This window comes from Sceloporus undulatus, chromosome 3, assembly GCF_019175285.1.
Source record: "Sceloporus undulatus isolate JIND9_A2432 ecotype Alabama chromosome 3, SceUnd_v1.1, whole genome shotgun sequence".
Lineage (NCBI taxonomy): Eukaryota > Metazoa > Chordata > Lepidosauria > Squamata > Phrynosomatidae > Sceloporus > Sceloporus undulatus.
The window spans coordinates 43,320,779-43,340,692 of record NC_056524.1 but is presented as its reverse complement, the minus strand read 5'-3'; the positions used below and the strand labels follow the sequence as shown (position 1 = coordinate 43,340,692).

The window sequence follows — 19,914 nt, the reverse complement described above, 5'->3', positions numbered from 1 at the left end:
CTGGTCTAACACCACAACAAACTATTGTTCCCAGACTTCCATAGCATTGAGCCCATGGCAGGTAAAGTGGTATCAAACTGGATTATTTCTCCTGTGTGGATGCTATTTGAGAAACTGTGTGCCCCACAATGAGTACTTTAGAAAAGCAGATGCCCAAATAAATCTCATGTGTCAATAAAATAAAATAAATCACTGAGCCATTTACACTTTAGTTGAAGAAAGAGTTCTGCTTCTCCCTCATAATTTACTTCTATATTATGAGAAGTAAATTAAACAGTATAAACTCATACATACAAGATATCCATTGATTATTCATTGAAAAGTCTGTTTAAATTTCACCAATGATTTATGCCTTCTAAACATACAAAATCATATAAATAACTTCCTTTAAATCCAGAATTGGAATATTTAAAACAGTAAATTTATAACTGTTTTAGCTCCTTAAATTGTTTAATTTTTTTTAAATTTTATGTTTATATATTTTAATATTCTTATACTGTTTTTAATTATATTGTTTTATTGTATTGTATTGAGTCCCTATGTTGGGAGAAAGGTGGGATGTAAGGAATAATAATAATAATAATAATAATAATAATAATAATAATAAATATTTCTCTATTGCCAAAAATTGTCATATCTTGAATATATTGCAGTTATATATATGTGTGTGTGTCAAGTTTATTTTCATTAACCAATCAGGCTTTTGCATTCTCATATATATATATATATATATATCCAAACAGATATAGATATATGCAGTCATTTATTTATTTAGTTCCTATGCCGCCTTTCTCCAAAAAATGGGACTCGCAAGACAAAAAATCTTTATTTACAATATTTACAATAAAAGAATTAAAAATTTTATTGACAATAAAAGAACTGAAACATCACCTAAAGACAATATAAATGTACAAACATTCAAACTCTTTGTCTCATTTGACCTCCATCCAAAAATGTCTCTTTTCACATTTTCTGATATATCAGAAATTGAAAGTCCTACCTTATATTGATTTCTCATAGTTATGATAGCAGTCAGGGTTTTTCCCCATCCCTTTCCCCCCAGTAATGTTAACATTAAATTCTGGTTATCGTCTCTGTCTGTAGTTGATTACCTGGCCATAGAAATGTGCAAACATTTCTGGAAACTTTAATCTTTTAGTCCCCACTTTTTGTCCCCTCCTTCTCCTTGCTCCTTGCAGGGACACAGGTGTTTCCAGGGGACAATTTGTGGCCCAACAGCGGTGGCACGCCGTGATCGTATAGTGGTTAGTACTCTGCGTTGTGGCCGCAGCAACCTCGGTTCGAATCCGAGTCACGGCAAGCTTTTGTAATTCAATAAGAGTACACCCAAATAATAATCCCTATAAAGTATGTATGTATGTATGTATGTGTATATATATATGTGTGTGTGTATATATATATATATATATGATGTTTTTCTTCTCTCTTAGAAGCAGGATCTCAGTTTTCAAGAGGAACAGGATGTAGAGCCATTTTCTTTCTCTCCATCGTTGATCATTCGGAAAGGCACTTAGGGAAAGGAATGAATGAAGTGTTTAGTGCATTTGAGATCCAGGTGTAGAAAAAGGAACATTACATCAATCTGGTGATATAGGTTATACCATATATATATATATATGGTTATATAGGAACCAAATGAATGCAGAGGTCATGCTGGAGAGCAAAACAGGGAATACACATTGCAACTATGGTGGTAATAATAATGATAATAATAATAGGCCTGGGCAATGGGAACCCAATGGGTGACCTTGGGCAGGCCACACTCTCTCAGCCTCATCATAGGGAAGGGCTTGCTAAACCTCCTTTGAAGAAACCCTGCTTCCAAGGAAACCTTAGGGTCTCCTTAGGGTTTCCAGAAGTCAAAACTTGGAAGGCACACAACAACAACAACAACAACAACAACCAGAGCAACAACAACACAGGGTCAAGTCACACTCTCTCAGCCACAGGGGATGGCTATGGCAAACTCCATGACAGGGGTGCCTATGAGTCTGCAATGACTTGAAGGCACACCACAACTACACAGGTAACTAAAATAGTAACAGTACTACTACTAATAATAATAATAATAATATCCCCCTTGAGCCTCCCAGGGATTGCTCTTGCCCCACAGGGAGAATATATATACGTATGTATATATATAGAGAGAGAACGTAATGCAAAAGTAGCCTTGGCCCGTACGGGGATCGAACCCGCGACCTTGGCGTTATTAGCACCACGCTCTAACCAACTGAGCTAACCGGCCACCTCCGGCAGCAGCGCCTCCTGCTTTGGCCTCGGCCTCCTCCTCCTCCCTCCCTCCCACCATGTGAAACCAATTGCCCTTGCTTACTCCCAGGGAGAGAGAGTGAGCAATCTTCAATGGAGAGAGAGGAAGAATGTAGCAGTTTGGGCAGCAGGCCTGGAGGCAAAGGGAAGTAAGCGCCTTGCAGACTTATTTTGGGACTTCTTGCCCTTCTTGGATCAAGGAGTGGCTTCTTCCCGAGAGCAGTCTGGGGAAGGGATGATGCAACTCCCGGCGCCGTGGCTTAGATGGTTAAAGCGCCTGTCTAGTAAACAGGAGATCCTGGGTTCGAATCCCAGCGGTGCCTGGCCCTTTGGGGGAGAAGCCTTGGATACAAGGGGTGTTTTTTCTCCCTCCAAGATGGAAGTAAGATGGATGCAAAGGCTGCTCTCCTCCTGGTATTGTGTGCCTGTGTCTTGTGTGTGCCTTTAAGTCTCCTGCCTGCCACTCTTAAGCAAGAAAATCAGAGACTGCATCTGCACCGCAGAAATAATCCGGTTTGACACTGCTTTAACTGCCCTGGATCCATGCTATGGAATTCTGGGAATATCTCAGAAATGAGACTGAGGGGTATTTGGGGGCTTTCCCCCCTCTCTATTTCATTTTCCATAATATTTCAAAACTTGGCATTGCATGAAGTTATAGAAGATTGGGATATATATTGGGAGGACCCTATATATATGTGTGTGTGTGTGTGTGTATGTGTATATATATATATATATATGCATCCTCCAAGATATATATCCAATATATATATATATATATATACACACACACATGTATGTATTGGAAAGACTCTATATGTATATGTGTCTGTGTGTGTAGATCCTACATACATACATATATATATTGGGAGGATCCTATAGCTATATCTATCTATCTATTTGGATCCTCCAAAATATATTCCCAGAATTCCATAGCAGTTATGGAAGATGCAAAATGTATAATATATATATATATAGGATCTCTATTTTGGATTCCCCATAACTGTATGTATGTATGTATGTATGCATATCCCAATTAGTCCTGAGGGCAGGCTCCAGTAAAGGCAAGCTCGTTTGAAGAAGGGTTTGGAAGCAAATGGAAGCGCAAAGTCCAAAGGGGTGAGAATAAAAAAAGCATCTTGTCAGAAGTGGGATTCGAACCCACGCCTCCAGGGGAGACTGCGACCTGAACGCAGCGCCTTAGACCGCTCGGCCATCCTGACACACGTCGAAAGGGCTCTGGAAGTGGGTTTTTAACACCGCATTGTATCGACTTGCTAACAACCGAGCTGCCTCTGGGAAAGCCATTTGACACTCTGAATTCTTTCCGTATGTTTCCTGGAACCTATTTCCAAGGATGCAGCATTGAGATGAGACAGCAATGTTCTGCTGGTTGGCTCCTCTGGCACCAGCTTTTCTGATAAAGCAGCATATTGAACAGGCAGGGAAAACGTTGTTGTTGTTGTTGTTGTTGTGTGTCTCCAACTCATTTTCGAGTTATGGCAACCCTAAGGTGAACCAAGGTTTCTTCAGGGGTGTGTGCCAATTGCCATCCTCTGAGGCTGAGAGAGTGTGACTTGCCCAAAGTCACCCAGTGGGTTTCCATGGCCAAGCTGGGATACACAACACCTAGCAACCTGATCTGCCATGCTATGTATTCAAGGGTCACACTCCAGTGTTTGTAACTGGTGTTTTCTGTGGCCATTCAACACATGGAACAGGACACCGAAACTACATCCCTCTCCTCCCTGAGAGGCCCTGGCCTTCCCAGAGGGGCATTGCCCCCATGTCCCAGTTTTAAAAAGAATACAACGTGAAAAGCGGTCTCTCTCCACTTCTGCAGATGGCTTCCAATTCCATCACCCGCTTCTGAATGCATCTACCATTTCCATTATTCTATTGCCTTTACAGATACATTTGCTCCTTGTTTATGTGCAGTGTCATTGTTTTAAAGCCTGCTGTTTTAAGCACTTTTTATCTTTTTAAACTGCATTTTATTCTTTCAACAACTGTTTTGTTTTAATGTTGTATTAATTTAATTCTGTTTTAAAGCATCTGTTGTGAATGTTTTGAATTGCACTGTTCTTTTAAACTGTAAGCTGCTCTGAGTCCCACTTTTGGGGGGAAAGCAGGATACAAATAATGATGATGATGATGATGATAGAGTGGGGCCTTGGTATCCACTGGGGTTTAGTTTCAGGACCCACTGTGGATACCAAAATCCATGGAGGCTCAAGTTTCATTAAATATAATGTAAAAGGGCATCCCTTCTATAAAATGGCAAAAACAAGGTGTGTGTGTGTGTAGATAAATAGATAGAATATTATCAAGCTGCGGATGATTGAACCTGCAGATAAAGAATCTGGATAGAAGGCCAAGTGTATTCTAAAGAGTGTTGTTGTGTACCTTCAAGTCATTTCTGTGACCCTTTCATGAGGTTTCCCCCCCGAGTTACTACAGTCTAAAAGTGGAGAAAAATTAACTGCAAGAATGGAGGCAATGGTTGGATGAGGTTTGGGGGGTGTTAATATTTCTCTGCTTTGCCCACTTGGATTCTGACCAGCAGCAGGTGAGGCCTGGGAAGTGGAGTTGCAGTGGTCTATCTGGATGATATCCCCCTAATCAGGTATCCCCAGTCTGCAGGTACAATTCAAAGATATAGCCATGTTAGTCTGTAGAATCAGTACGGAGAGAGATCTCGTAGCACCTTTGAGACTAACTGAAGGAAAGAAATTGGTAGCATGAGTTTTCGTAGACTTCAGTCTACTCCCTCAGATGCAAGTCTATGGAAGCTCATGCTGCCAATTTCTTTCCTTCAGTTAGTCTCAAAGGTGCTACAAGATCTCTTTACATACTCACTCTGCATGGTTTGAATGATCATTTAAAGGTGGGTAGCCAGGACAGATTCTGCTGGTGTACTATCCCATCACTCAACAGTCCCCTTTCAGAACTAGGTAGGGTGGTCTCAGTGGAGTGTGTGTGTGTGTGTATAAGTAGTCACAGCTCTTCTTTGTGGTGCAGGAAGCTATCCCTATTCTTTCCATGTTATTTCATACTCTGGTACCAACTTTTCTGATAAAGCAACATTGCTTAGGAATACTTCATTAACTGAGGTAAGACTTATACACTTATTAACTCCTTTTTGATTATTTAAATTAATTTTACCAGCAGTGCAGCTTAAATTCTGCAGATGACAAGAGATAGCTTTGTATACTTGGTTTTCCTAGGTAGGAACCTCAACTGGAGTGTTAATTTGGACAAGCAAAATAAATCAGTGGATCCTGATCCTATTTGTGTGATATGGGCAACTGCATTCATCTCACAGTGAACTAAATTAGTTATGGATAAAAGGAAGACCATACTCTTTCAGCAATTCAGTATCAGACATTTCTCAGATTGCATTAACCATTTTCCCAGAAGGGCAAATCCTTCTTTCTCCAGAAGGACTGAGCAAGTTCCAGGGTCTATGGAGTGATTTTCCTCCTGCAGAGCCTATCCTGGGCTGCAGCAGCACCAAAAAGGCAAAAAGTACCTGAAAAACTGAATCAGAAAGTAGCTGGATGATCATTTCCACTTTTGTTTTTCAGACAGGGTTAGGAGGGCTTTGCAGAAGGGCTATTGCCAATCTTCTGTTCCTGCAGACTTCCAAATCCAGAAAATGAGCTTTCAAGCCCCCCCAAATTAATTCTTCAATAGAAGAGGACCACAGGGAAGTGCAAAAAGTAAAGTAAAAATAAAACAAAAGCGGAGAAGCCAACCAGCCTGTTTGTCCACAGTGGTGAGAGGGCACTTTGCTCACTCATACTAGAATATGCTTTCAAAAAATGAGAAAATAACAGGACTGTAATAGTCACTTTATTTTAAATATATACAATGACAAATGTTTAAATGTAAAAAGGCAGAAGAGTGACAACGGCAACAGGAAACAATGTTTAAATGCCGAACAGGAGTCGGAGATCTGCCAGGGTGAGCTTTGTGAAGGCGTCACCTTTTCCAGACAGTACTTTCTGGGCCAGCTCTCTTTTCTTAGCTTGCAGCTCTGAAATCTTTTCTTCTACTGTTCCTTCACAGATAAACCTAAACGTCAAGCACACAGCATGATCAGGATTATTTTTGTGGTACCTCACAAGTAGAAACTATTAAAATATTTAAGCAGAACTAAGCTGTGAAAAAAACCACAGATCAAATTCAATAAAGTTACTTTTTGGGACTGCAATTTTCCTGAGGCCATGTGGGCAAAATTGTCCAAAAGTAAATTTTCTAAGCTCTGACACAGACCATGATGAAGAAAGTAGATTGGAAGAATTTTCCAACCTGACTTTAGCCCTGTTCACCCAGTACAGTGGTACCCCGGGATACGAAATACCCACGTTACGAAATTTCCGGGATACGAAAAAATCCCATAGGAAATAATTGTTCCGGGTTACGAATGTTTTTTCGGGTTACGAAAAAAAATTTGGTGCTTTTCGGCGCTATTTCACACGAAATCGCGGCTTTTCCCCATTAGCGCCTATGGGTTTTCGGCTTGCGAAGGCTTTTCGGGTTACGAAAGCGGCGGCGGAACGAATTAATTTCGTAACCCGAGGGAGCACTGTATTTCAAACGATCTCACAATGTTTAGAAATTAAACTCTAACAATAATAAAGAAAGACATTTTACAAAGCTTGACCTGTGGATTGTGACATCATTTTTCTGCCCCACACGGTAAATGCGGTCACAGGCTTGGTCTTCTAATGCTGGATTCCTAAAATTTAAGAGAATTGCTCAGTCATTCTACTGTTAATGACAATAGTTTTATTTAATCAGGACAGATATTCTAGTCTATGCATTCTGTTCGGCACACAGGATTGAAAAATTGCAAGCTGGAAACTCCCTTCTCACTTGAATGCCCTTTCTGCTCTGAATGAAGCAGTAACTACATGACTCCCCCCGCCTCCATTCCCCTCACCACTCTTCTCTGTCTTGTGGCATATTTGAAATCTGTTTATTGTAAGAAAGGGGATAAAATGTTCCCATTTCTCCTGAGGGAGAAAGATAAAAGCTATTTTGAAAAAGATTACCTACTATATGGAGATATGAATTTATTGCATTCTTCAGCCTACAGATATAGGAGTAAATATGCAAGAAATGCAAGAAATATACAACAGTAAACTGCACTGATATGAAAAACCCAACACATAATGTCATATCTTTACCAATGCATATCAAGAAGAAAGAGATGGTTTCCTCCAACCAGATTCAGGCCAACACCTCCAGCCAAGAGTGAAATCAACATGACCTGTGACAACCGCACAATCAAAAGCAGTTAGTTATTTCACACCACAAACACCATTATGACTATGTCTAGTTTAAACTAAGACTGTGCAATGAGATCCTACAGAGATGCCCTCTTAGTTTAAATCCAATATCATGCTAGTGGACTTCCACTAGTACAATAGGATTTTCTCCCCTGTGGCCTTCACTGCCACCTCAAAATTGATTCTGGAGAGGTAACAAGTAACTTTTAGACAGCATATTGGACTACAATGATTACTATTCTAATAATGTGGTAATTAAGTAGCCAACATAACACTGATAGTCACAATGACAAGTGGGATCATGCACTTTCCATACCTCAGAAAGTGTATAAGGAAGGATTAATGCTTCGCTAAAACAAGGCAGAGTTCCAGCTTGCCCAAAAAGGAGCCTATGATAAAACCCTGGATCCCACCATTTTGGATAATTATGAGCCAGTCTCAAACATTCTATGTTTAGGCCAAGTTCTGGAGCGCACGGTGGCCTCTCGGTTTCAGGGATGTCTGCATGAAACTTGATTATCTAGGCCTGGTTATGGCTTTGGTTGGTGGATGAGCTACGCTGGGAGCTAGACAGGGGGAGTGTGACCCTGTTAGTTCTACTGGATCTCTTGGTGGTTTTTGATACAGTCAACCATAGCATTCTTCTGGGTTGCCTTGCTGGGATGGGACTTGGGGGGCACTGTTTTACAGTGGCTTTGTTCCTTCCCGAAGGGGCAAACCCAGAAGGTAGTACTGAGGGACCCCTGTTCAACACCTTGGCCTGTGAGGTCCCCTAAGGGTTTGGTTCTGTCCTCCATGCTATTTAACATATACTGTACATGAAACTGCTGAGAAAGGTTGTCTGGAGTGCTTGAGTTCAGTGCCATCAGTACACAGATGACACCCAACTTTATTTTTCCTTTCCATCACAAGCCAAGGAAGCTGTTTTGGTCCTAAATCAGTGCCTGTCATCAGTAATGGACTGGATAAGGGCAAACAAATCCAGACAAGACGGAGGTCAGACAAAAGGTAGATGAGGGAAGAGGGATTCAGTCTGTGCTGGATGAGGTTATGCCCATGCAGGTTTATAGCTTGTGTGTGCTTCTGGAATCAGCCATGAGAATGGAGACCCAGGTTTTGGTGGTGACCAGGAATGCATCTGCACATTTAAAGCTTGTGCGTCAGCTGCAGCCATTCCTTGAGATGTCAGATTTGGTCATGGTGACACGTGCGTTAGTTACATCCTGGTTGGATTACTGTGAAGTGCTCTACCTGGGGTTGCCTTTCAAGAGAATTCACAAACTGCAGAAGGTCCAAAGAGTTGCAGTCAGATTACTAACTGGGGCTGGCTATAGGGAGCATATGACTCCCTTGTTGCAGCAGCAACACTGGCTGCTGCTCTGTTTCCAGGTACAGTTCAAAGTGCTGGTTATGATCTTTAAAGCTCTACATGGCTCAGGCCTAGATTATCTGAAGGATAATCCCTTATGAACCAGCCCATGGTCTGAGATATGCTGGAGAGACCCTTCTCTCTATCCCATCACTCTCACAGGTACATCTGGTGGGAACACAGGAGAGGGCCTTTTCAGTGGCTGCCGTCAGGCTCTGGTACTCCCTTCCTAGAGAAGTTAAGACTAGTAACCTCCCTACTTTCTTTTTACAGAAAAGCAAATACTTTTCTGTTCTGACAGGCATTTTGATAAGTGATTATATAAGGTTCATCTTACACAATGTGCTGGATCATTATGCTGGTGAGTTTTAATGATGTTTTTATGGTTTCATTTTTTTCTGATAGTTTGTATTTTAATTTTTCTATCTTGTGAATTTTAAACAATTTTTATTGTTATAAGATGCTTTGAATCCCAGTCTGGGAAAAAGGCAGAATAGAAATAAATATAATAACAATATACCTCAAGACCTTTGGGATTATTTGTATTTTAATTTTTCTATTTTGTGGATTTTTAACATTTTTTTATTGTTATAAACTGCTTTGAGTCTTAATCTGGGAAAAAACAGAATACAAATAAATACAGTAACAATAACAATATACCTCAGGACCTTTGGGATTATTGTTGAATTCCTCAACTACATCCATCCTCTGTTTGGGATTCACAGAGCCATCCACTGTGGCATATTTCAGCCCAAATTTTTCAAGGTGCACTGCTACAACCTTCAACATACTAGTCCACTGAGACACAATGACACTAAAAAGATGAGGGAAACTGCATTTAGTCTTAATGTGTTTAGAGAAATTACTGTTCTGCTCCACCTCCTACCCCAGTACATGGATAACACTGGCTTACTTTAAAACTTGATACACGGAAGAGTGCAATATTGGAAGAGATTATACAACTATACCTCCCAAATCCCCAATACTACCCAGAAAGGCAGCTAGTGTGCTGATACTCACCTTTTCTGAGAATGAGCTTGAATAGACTTCAACTCTTGCAAGAGATGTGAGAGCTAGAAGTATAAGAGGACAGTGTGTTTACAGCTCAATCGCAAGAATGTTTACTCAACATATAAGCTCCACTTCTATGAAGCTGAATCAGGCTCATTTCAAAAACACTTCTTAAGATTGAACAATTTATGCAGAAAATTTCTACCCTGATCTTCAGCTGAAAAGTTCCAGAGTGGTTTACATAAACTCATAACAAACAAGACAGTTTCTGCCCTCAGGCTAGTAATCTCAAAGACGAGTGACAAAGAAGGAATGTGTGATGGAGTGGGAAGAGACAAGCAAGCAAACTCAGGCACTAGTTCTTAATTCAACTCAATTCTCATAGAACTGAAAGCAACCACAAGAGCTGTCTAGTCCAGCTCCCTGCCATACAGGAACATACAGTTGTCCCCCCATTTTTGCAGACTTTGTCCGTGGTATTGGTCCTTTGTGGACCAGCAAGCCGGGAGGGCTAAAATGGTGCATACGCCTGCAGAAATGTGCAGCTATTCAAGCCAATGGGACTTGAATATTTTCATTTTCATGGGGGAGGGCGTCCAGAATGGATGTCCTGTGAAAATGGAGGGGCAACTATACAACTAATGCAGCCCCAAAAGACAACCATGCAACCACTGTTTTACAGGAGAGTCCATATCCCTCCAAGGCAGACCAATCCATTGCTGAATAGCAACCACTGCCAGGACGTTCCTCTAAATATTCAGATGAAATCTTCACTCCTGCAATTTGAATCCACTGGTATGTGTCCCAGTCTCTGGAGCAGCAGAAGGCAAGCTTTTCCATCTTGGTGGATCACAAGTAGCATGAGACTGGTTGAAGCAAAGGAGGTCAAAGAATGTATCCTGCCTTAACCTAACAGTCATTTATGGTGACTAAAACTCAGTGTGATATAGTGATTTTAGTGTTAGATAAGGATTCTAGGAGTCCAGGGTTCAAGTTCTTTTAGCCATAGAATAATAACAACAACAATAGGAAAATTTTATTTTTATCCCACCTCTCCCGTTGTATTTATTAATACAAATAAATCCCACTATTCCCTCCCTCCTTACACATATAACTTAATAATTCAACATATCATAATAAATTATAAATTAAATAATTAAAACAGTTAGTTAAAACAACCAGAGACAGGAAGAAATGGGATATCATAGGTAATTAGTAGGGAGTAATCAGTAGAATGGTCTATATCAGCGGGGTGACCGAGCGGATTATTCAGGAAAGGCCTGTTGGAAGAGATCCGTCTTGATGGCTTTTTGAAGTCATCCAGTTTACTAATGTGTTGGATTTCCTCTGACAGGCCATTCCATAGTTTGGGAGTGGCAGATGAAAAGGTCCTCCGGGTAACCGCAGCCAACCTAGTCTTCTTCGGCTGCAGTAAGTTTTTCCCAGAGGACCTAAGTGTGTGGGGTGGTCCCGCAGGTAGACCAGACCCAAGCCATGAGGGCTTTAAAGGTCAGCACCAACACCTTGTACGGTACTGCTGGACCTCTTACCCTTTCCCGTCACCACTCCCTTCTCCTTCTGTGTCATGTCTTTTTAGATTGTAAGCCCAAGGGCAGGGAACCATCTAACTAAAAAGATTGCATGTACAGCGCTGTGTAAATTTACAGCGCTTCATAAATAAAGGTTAATAATAATAATAATAAATAATGCAAGTTAGAAGTAAAGTAACTCACTGTGTTATGAGCCTTTTGCAGTATGCCCACTAAGCAATATGTCCTGTAGTTGCAGGGGTTCGGAAAGAGTCCTAGTCTTTCAGTTCAGTTTGAGCCATATTGAAATCTCATTATCCATTTCCAGTTATGGAAGTTTAAACAGCAATCTACTTACTGCAGAGCTTACATCACTGGCTAAAGTACTAGTGCTCTACCAGATCAGAAAAACATGCACAAGCATGTTTAAGTGTCCTTCATACAATGAACAATAAGATGTATGTTTATCAGTGTTCCTTTGATTCCGAGGGCATGAATAAGTCAGCCTTTAGAAGGGAGAAATAGCTTTAGACTGCTGGCCAAGTAGTTGTCAAGCTATATATAACACCAATTTAAGTCTCCTCTCTCCTGTTTCTCCCTAGAGCAAAAACATCATCATCACCCATTGTCATAGCCTTCAAGGGCATAGAAAATTTACTTTTTTGGACTATTATTCCCTAATTATAATTTCTAGGAATTATGTCTCATCTAACAAACAACAAAAAAACTTTCCCAGCTGTGCTTGTATCTTACTTTAGTGCTCTGCCTGATACTTTCAAAGAGGTCCACGCTGAAAGCTGCACCCAGGAGGTACACCATAGAGTGGGGGTCACTGCTGTCTGGTTCAGACAAGGTCAAAGCATTAAGCTGCTCCTCTAGTGTAAGAGAGATACCTTCACTGGTCAGGTTCGCCTGATCTAGAGCCTGCAACAAAAAGAACAGAGCCAAGTCCTGGTAACTTCTAATCTCAGATAAACTCAAACCTTAGCAAGGTTACTTCTCTGGATCACAACTCTCAGAATCCTCTGATCAGTGCAGACCTGGCCAGCAGAGTCTTTGATTCTGTAGTCCAAAAACACAATTTTCACAAGCTTTGGATAACCAATTTAGAGGTGATCAACAGTCATAAATCTATTGTGTCTTTACCACTTTCAGCAAAGAAAGATGGCAGCAGCACTGACGGAGCCTGAGCAACAGGGACAAGATGTGAATGGTAGTGGAGATGGGGGGATTATCTTTGCAGGTCTTTCCCAGAGAGTCCTGTTGATTCAGCCTGAACTGTGGTAGTCCTATCAAAAGAGAAAACCACAGATATGTCAGAAGCAACACCAGCAAGGTTTCTGTTCAGAGTTTAAGAAGAGTTCAGAATTTAAGAAGAATCAGAAAACCAAAAGGAATGCAGGCATAAAGACCCACTCCAAACACTGTGGGACAAGGTTGCAGCTGGCAATAAGACATAATTTTGGAGACTGCTATTATTCTATAGTAATAACAGCCAGCATAGTGTAGTGGTTTGAGTGCTAGACTATGACACAAGACCAGGATTTGATCCCCTGCTTGGCCATGAAAAACACTGGTTGGCCTTGGACAAGTCACATGCTCCCAGCCTCAGGCAAAGGCAATGACAAACATCCTCTGAACAACTGTTGAGAAGAAAACCCCATGACAGGTTTGCCTTAGGGTTACCATAAGTCAGAAATGACTTGAAGGCACACAATAACAACAACAACAACAGGTGGAGCAGGCTACAGAAAAATGACTACAACAACAGATCAGGATGGGGAATGGAATTAACTGTGTACTTGAGACTACCCACGTTAGATTCCTCTCCACACATTTCTGCAGATACCAGAAGAGTATTTGAGTTCTAACCTTTATCAAATGGGTTACCCTCACTGGACCCTGCAGACTTAGTGTCCTGTCGTCTGAGGTAGGACTGCAGCGTTGATCTGGTTGAAGACAAAAAAGCACCATGAAAGAACATTTAGACAGGCCCACTTCTTCTCTTATGCACAAGCCTGAGATAGATAGATAGATAGATAGATAGATAGATAGATAGATAGATAGACAGACAGACAGACAGACAAGGGTAGTTTCACTATTCAGAGAAGGCAAACTGGAAAAGGGAGACTGTGTCAAACAGATAAAAAGAAACCCCCAAACTCAATCCCTCAACCGTAAATTGTAATTAAAAGAGAGCTGGAGTAACTGAATAGCACTCTACCATAATTAATCTCAAACAAATCATTAAAACAAACAACAGTAAAACAGCCAACTCTGAAGAAAAGTTTCTGTTAGCAAATGTCTACTATGTATTTGAACAAAAAATCGCCCAGTAACAATGGTGTGACTCTCCAAGTTTTTGCCAAAGAAAGAACTATACTGACACGGATAAAGTTGTGGGGGCAGTTTTTATGGCCTCAAGACCCTCCTGGAGTTCCACCAGCTCCTCCACGTGACACTGATACTCACAGGAAGCTCATTTTTGGTCTAAATTGGGGAAGACAGTTTTTCCAGGGGTGGGAGAGATTCCAAGATTTTCCACTACAAGAAGGTATGAGGTGTAACCTTTGTTTTAGAGGAGAATTGTGCCACCTGAAGGCACAATTCTACTTGAATATTTTTTTGAGATTTTCCCCCCAAGAAAAATGGAAGGGGATCTCCTATGACATGAAACACAAGGGGAAATAGCTAACATATGTAACCACAATAGAAAAACCGAAGATTCTTTCTAAGAGGAAAAAAAGTGAAAATATTGAATAAGCAGAGAACCAATTCTGTCTTGGACACTAAAGCTTTAAGGCTCGAGTGGATATTATTATTATTGCTGTTGACTGTATTCCCTTGGCATACAATACTGAGGACTATATAATGATGGGGGTGAGGTCAGAACCAAAAGTGAGTGGGGCCACTTCTTTTCTTACTTCTTCTGCCTGACCAGGAAGTAAAAGATTGCTCCTGAGATAGGTCTGATCATTTGGAGTAAGGTTTTGAAATTTGGCTGAGAACGATATGCAACTCCAGGGCCAGAGGCTGCTTTGTAACATTATTTTTTGTGACTAAAACTTCCATAATCTCTCAGTCAACATAGCTACAGGCCATACTGTCTGAAGGATTTAGAGGTTTTAGTCCCCAAAAGCAACTTCTTAATGAACTGGTTTTAGGACATATTTGCACTTCATATACAAAGGAGGACTTATGTCCTCTTTTCAAAATGACTCCTTCTACTGATACAAAGCATACTGAGTTCCAAGTATCTTTCTACCAGGATGGCAAATGAAAGCACAGAACAACTGTAAAGCAAAAAAGAAAAGAAAAAAAAACCTTTAACAACCTTCTTCTCTTAAAACTATTGGGGCTGGATCTTCAATGAGAAAGTAAAAATGGAAAGGAAAAGAAAGGAAGCATGTGAGCATAATTCAGGAAGCAAAAAAATGCAATTTCCCATTAAGTGGTAAATCTGAATATATATATGCTGAAGCATTACTGGCCACTGGACTACAACTCTGGAAACCAGAGGAAACCCACTGGGTGACCTGGGGCACATCATACTCTCTCAACCTCAAAGCAAGCAAGTTGCCTTGAATCCCATTCTGGAGAAAAGGCAAAATATAAATACATAATACAATTTAAAAAACCTCCTCTGACCATGTGGCAAGAAAACCCAGCCATAAGTAGAGTTGCCATTAGTCTTAAAGGCACACAACAAGACAAGAAGTACTACATGAGGACAAATTACCAAAATGACAACTATTACCATAGAGTTGAATTGTCAGTAATGGGAAAGCTTGCTTGCATCAAAAAGGGTATGGGAAAAGGAAGGGTGTTGTACTGTCATTTAAATACTGTGCCAAACAGAAGAATGATAATGTTAAACCTAAATAAGGCTGAGCAGACCACAAAGATTAATTGATTCTTAATGCCTTCACAGACATTGACCATACCTTGATCTTGCAAACAGAACATCATACACCGACTGTTCATCTTTGGAGAGTTTTAATCTGTGCAGGCGAGTGAGACGCTGAGGCAGTAACACCTAGACAGAAGAATCCATACAAAGCAACAGTTCAAAAACTGTAAAGTAATTTCTTCTATCAAAGGTACAGGTAGAACACATATCCTTGTGCTCCATATGCTAAGAGCTATGAGCATACTATGCAGATGGAGTATAGGTGCCTTTAATACTCCTTTGGAGCAATTAACTGGGCCACTGTGATAATGCCCAGATTCCAGGGCCTAAAGCCTAACATTAGCTGGATTTTCTCTACAGCTGGCACTTAGCCAAAGAGGAAAATCCTTCCTGATACATAAATCTGCAGTACTTAGAATCCTCTACCTAGATGCATCTAAGCAAGAAAACAAACTACTGTTGTGCACAGAAGATCCAAAGTATCTGTTTAGTAGACTAACAAGTTTTTTAAAAAAGCTCAGAAAAGGTTTATTTAAAAAAAACAACCTGCCCAGGCAATGCTCATAGGTTTTTTGGGGGGGTGGGGGTGGTTCTGTGAGGTGTAGTCTCTTTTTTAAAATAAAAAGCCCCACCTTCCTGGGCTCTGAAAAAGTGATATTGGCCAGTAGAAAGTATCAGTGGACCAATGTGTGTTCAACTTTATTGCACTACTTGTATGCTCACTTTCAGTGCCAAGTAAAATAGAAAACTCTTCTGGATATTTTAAAATATCAAATCACTTAAGATGGTGTGCATAGGTGGTGGTAAGAAATGGTGACACAAGCCTGTGCCATTTCAGTTTACAAACAAGGGATCAAATTTTTATTACTCTAGTCACAATGATTTCGGCAAATTAACAAAAAAAGCACATCATAAAGAAATCTTTCTCCTACTCTACCAGTTTCCCCACTAGTTACGGAACATCTGATTTTTATTATTACTATTTACATGCAAGAGCATTAACATAAGATCCCCCCCCCCCCCCCCCCGGCTGCAATTTGAAATCATATAACCCGTTCTACCATTGCAGGATTCTCTAACTTCAGAAGTGTCATTAGTGAAGAAAGCAAAGAATTATTCATGGGAGTCCTGCCATGGAGGAATAAATGAAGAAAGGGTGGGGAAAACAAAGGTCAGATTATACCAAAGGCTTGCCAGATGAGTCCAGCTGATCCTTAGTTCTTCGTAATAATAGACTCCTAGTTAAAATAGCTAATCTCTCTCCTCCTTTTCTTGTATTATTATCCACCTGATTCTTCCACACCTTGAATTCATCAAAAGGAAAGCAACGAAGGAATCTAGTGAGACAAAAATGGAGTAAATGAAAGGTATCAGTGCCAAGTAAAAGACTGCCACTAAGACTGCAAAGGAGGAGGAATAAGTTGTCTACTAAATTATAGGTAAGATAGACTGCATCTTTCTTACACTAACATTGGCAACACAATAAGCATATAGAAATATGTATTTCTTGGGAGTGTATTGGTTCTCAACTTTTGGCCCACCAGACATTATGGACTTTAGATCACAAGTTCCCTCACCACTGGCCATGCTACTGGGGCTTCTGGAAGTCCAAAAGATCTGGAGAATTAAAATTAAGAAGTGCTGCTGTGAAGTGAGTAGATATATGGTTGAGTGTATGTATGTAGTTTAAGGCCCTTTAAAAAAGGAACTCACAAATCAGGCTTCATTTACTAGGATTATATACGAGTTAAAGAACACATACACCAGTGTATCTGGGATATCGAGCTGCAAAATCATGCAAGTGCAGCTTCCATTTTTCCAGCTTTTAAAGACAGAGGGTGGGCTCTTCTTCCTATTTTATTCATTTATTTATTTATTTGTATCATGTGATCAATCTAATTGTTCCAAAGTATAGGAAAGCATTCACTCTGGCTAAATTCAATGTGCTTCCATCTGCAGTACTGAAGGGAAGATATAACAACATACATATTGTGAATGATTGTGTCCTTGTAAGGCACAGAAAGTAGAAACTGTGGAGCATGTTTATTGTATTGATCTTTCTACTGTGACCTTCAACACCACTTTATTAATCCAGTTTTACAAAGTATACCAGGAAGATTGTTTTACACATGAGGACCTTTTGGCTGATCAGTTTCCTGAGATTACAGCCAAGGTTTTTGTGCAATAGCTTCTCAGGGGAGGATGTTCTTTTAGGATTAAAGGTATTACCAATTTATGCTGTTTTTAAAAATAATATAAATATTTTATATTTAGCACTGTTTTTTAATTTTGTATTTAATATTGTATTTTAATATATTATATTGTTTTTTATCTATTCTATTTTATTCCCTTTTTACTGGCCAAAATAAAGGTATGCATATGACTTTGCATGTTCACTAGTGAGATTAGCTTACCTCAGCAAAGAGTACATATCCAAGAGGTTATTCTGAATTGGCGTCCCAGTAATGGCCCATCTGGCTGTTGCTCTCAGTTTACAGGCAGCCATTGAGGCCTGCACTTTGGGGTTTTTAATGTTGTGAGCCTCATCCAGAATAATTCGAGCCCAGTGTATCCAAGGCAAAGGCGAGAAAGGAAATGATTTATCCTAGAACAGAGAATAGACTTGGCATTTATAGTTTCACAGTAAAGGTGAACTAAAATAAAGTAAACATATCAAAGCAGAGGGGAACAGACTATGATCCTACATTCCACTGTAACAGTCCTTTACACATAAGGGTTTTAAATTTCAAACAAACAAAATATTCTGCATCTTACAGATTTAGAGAGACTAAACTTCTATTCTCCCTAATTCTGTAGTTACAGTACTTGGATATTAGGAATGCAACTGAATATGCAAATACATCAAATAGGCATACATTTAACACACAGCTCAATTCACTTAGCTTTACTATTCCTTTTGGTTGGGGCAAATGTAAATTTAACAACTGGGGGGGGGGAATTAACAAAAGGAAAAAAAGAGTCATAGTCCAACATTCAAATCACTATGCCACATTGGTTCCTTCTATTCTATTCCAAGTGTATAGTTCTTTAAAATACCTAATTCTAAACTTATTTTGATTTTTTTTGAGCTGGCAACTGCCTCAGAACAGTTGGAAATGTACAAAACCCAATGGACCGATAATAGTACGTAGTCCAATTCCCAGACTTGTACAGGATGCAAATCAAATCAGTTTGTACTGAAACCCTCTTAATTCCTCAAGCATTTCTATATAAGATATGGAAAAACTTCTCTTATTTAGCATTAGAATCCTAATTTAATATATAATTGGCCCTCCATACCCACGATTCTTTATCCATGGATTCAACCATCCACAGCTTGAAAAAAAAAGAGTTCTGAAAACAATCCATAATGGATATCAAGGGTTCACTGTATTGTGAACTGCATTTTTTAAGTAACATTGCAAGACATCATATTTAAGAAGAACAAGTACATGCAATAAATCAAAGCTTTAAAAATTACTTTGATTACAGTTTCCAGAATCCTCCAGCCATGCTGAGGAAGGATTCGGGGAGTTGTAATCTAAAGAAGCAATGTTCCAAGTTCTGCAATTAATCAATTGTCTTTAGAGCTTCAGGGGTGAATATAGGAGCTACAAATGGTGAATACAGCACAACCATATAGCACTGGACATATGTACATTGCAACTGCAATAACATTTCAAAAGAAAAGAATCAGTCCTTATGTGCTTTCTCCTAGCTATCTGGGCCTGTACTGCAGCCATTCACTCAAAACCACAAGGTTGTGAGTTCAAGACCAGCAAAAGGGCCCAAGCTCGACTCAGGCTTGCATCCTTCCGAGGTCGCTAAAATGAGTACCCAGACTGTTGGGGGCAAATTAGCTTACTTGCTAATTAGCTTACTTGCTGTTCACCGCTATGATCTTTGGAATAGCGGTATATAAATAAAAAAACAAATTATATAGCAAAAGCCATGCATATCACGCTCAAAGGATCAAACACAAATGGCTTTTAAAAGCAAGTGTGCATGTTTCCATCACCTCTACTTTAAGGTCTTCAGCAGCAGTCTGTGCTTCTTCTTTCTGTGCAGGAATTTCCTTGGCTAGAATACTATAAGTAGTGACAACAATGTCATACTGAGAAAGGCTGTAAAGAAGAAGAGGGAACTGGTAAACAGTATGATACTTCAGATCAATTTTTAAAATGGTGTTTTAATCAACTCTGGACTCAAATGAAAAATCTTAGTGCAATCACATGGACATTTATTCAGAAGTAAGTTCTATTGTGTCCAAAGGGGGTTACTCCATAAAAATGCTATCTATGGATAAGCCAGTACAGAGTTCTCTTAATGGAAAAAAAGAGAAGGCAACAAATGGAAAACTTGACTCGTATGAAATGTGCATATATTTCTATCTAATATTCTATCTGTTTTCCCTTGTCCTCATAGAAATGGTGAAAGGGACAGACAAATCAATACAACACTTGTGTTTTGGTTCCAAGTCCACAGTGCAAGAGATGAAAGGTTTTTTCA

General features: G+C 39.8%; 1 protein-coding gene and 4 non-coding genes across 5 annotated transcripts in view; 2 read left to right on the top strand and 3 right to left on the bottom strand.

Moving 5' to 3' along the window:
- The first annotated feature begins 1,248 nt into the window (after positions 1-1,248).
- TRNAH-GUG lies at positions 1,249-1,320 on the top strand. The gene has a single exon. It is a non-coding gene; the product is annotated as a tRNA-His (tRNA).
- An 872-nt stretch (positions 1,321-2,192) lies between these two features.
- On the bottom strand, positions 2,193-2,266 carry TRNAI-AAU. Its single transcript has one exon. It is a non-coding gene; the product is annotated as a tRNA-Ile (tRNA).
- A 272-nt stretch (positions 2,267-2,538) lies between these two features.
- TRNAT-AGU lies at positions 2,539-2,612 on the top strand. Its single transcript has one exon. It is a non-coding gene; the product is annotated as a tRNA-Thr (tRNA).
- Positions 2,613-3,429: 817 nt separating this feature from the next.
- On the bottom strand, positions 3,430-3,512 carry TRNAL-CAG. Its single transcript has one exon. It is a non-coding gene; the product is annotated as a tRNA-Leu (tRNA).
- Positions 3,513-6,122: 2,610 nt separating this feature from the next.
- Positions 6,123-19,914, bottom strand: part of TTF2 (transcription termination factor 2) — a 28,567-nt gene continuing 14,775 nt past the window's right edge. Inside the window, 12 exon segments of the mRNA XM_042460222.1 lie at positions 6,123-6,366; positions 6,959-7,033; positions 7,485-7,567; positions 9,616-9,769; positions 9,976-10,028; positions 12,249-12,419; positions 12,642-12,784; positions 13,368-13,444; positions 15,440-15,531; positions 16,589-16,742; positions 17,820-18,010; positions 19,424-19,529. Of these exon segments, the coding sequence (XP_042316156.1) occupies positions 6,222-6,366; positions 6,959-7,033; positions 7,485-7,567; positions 9,616-9,769; positions 9,976-10,028; positions 12,249-12,419; positions 12,642-12,784; positions 13,368-13,444; positions 15,440-15,531; positions 16,589-16,742; positions 17,820-18,010; positions 19,424-19,529 (1,444 nt within the window). The 3' untranslated portion in view covers positions 6,123-6,221.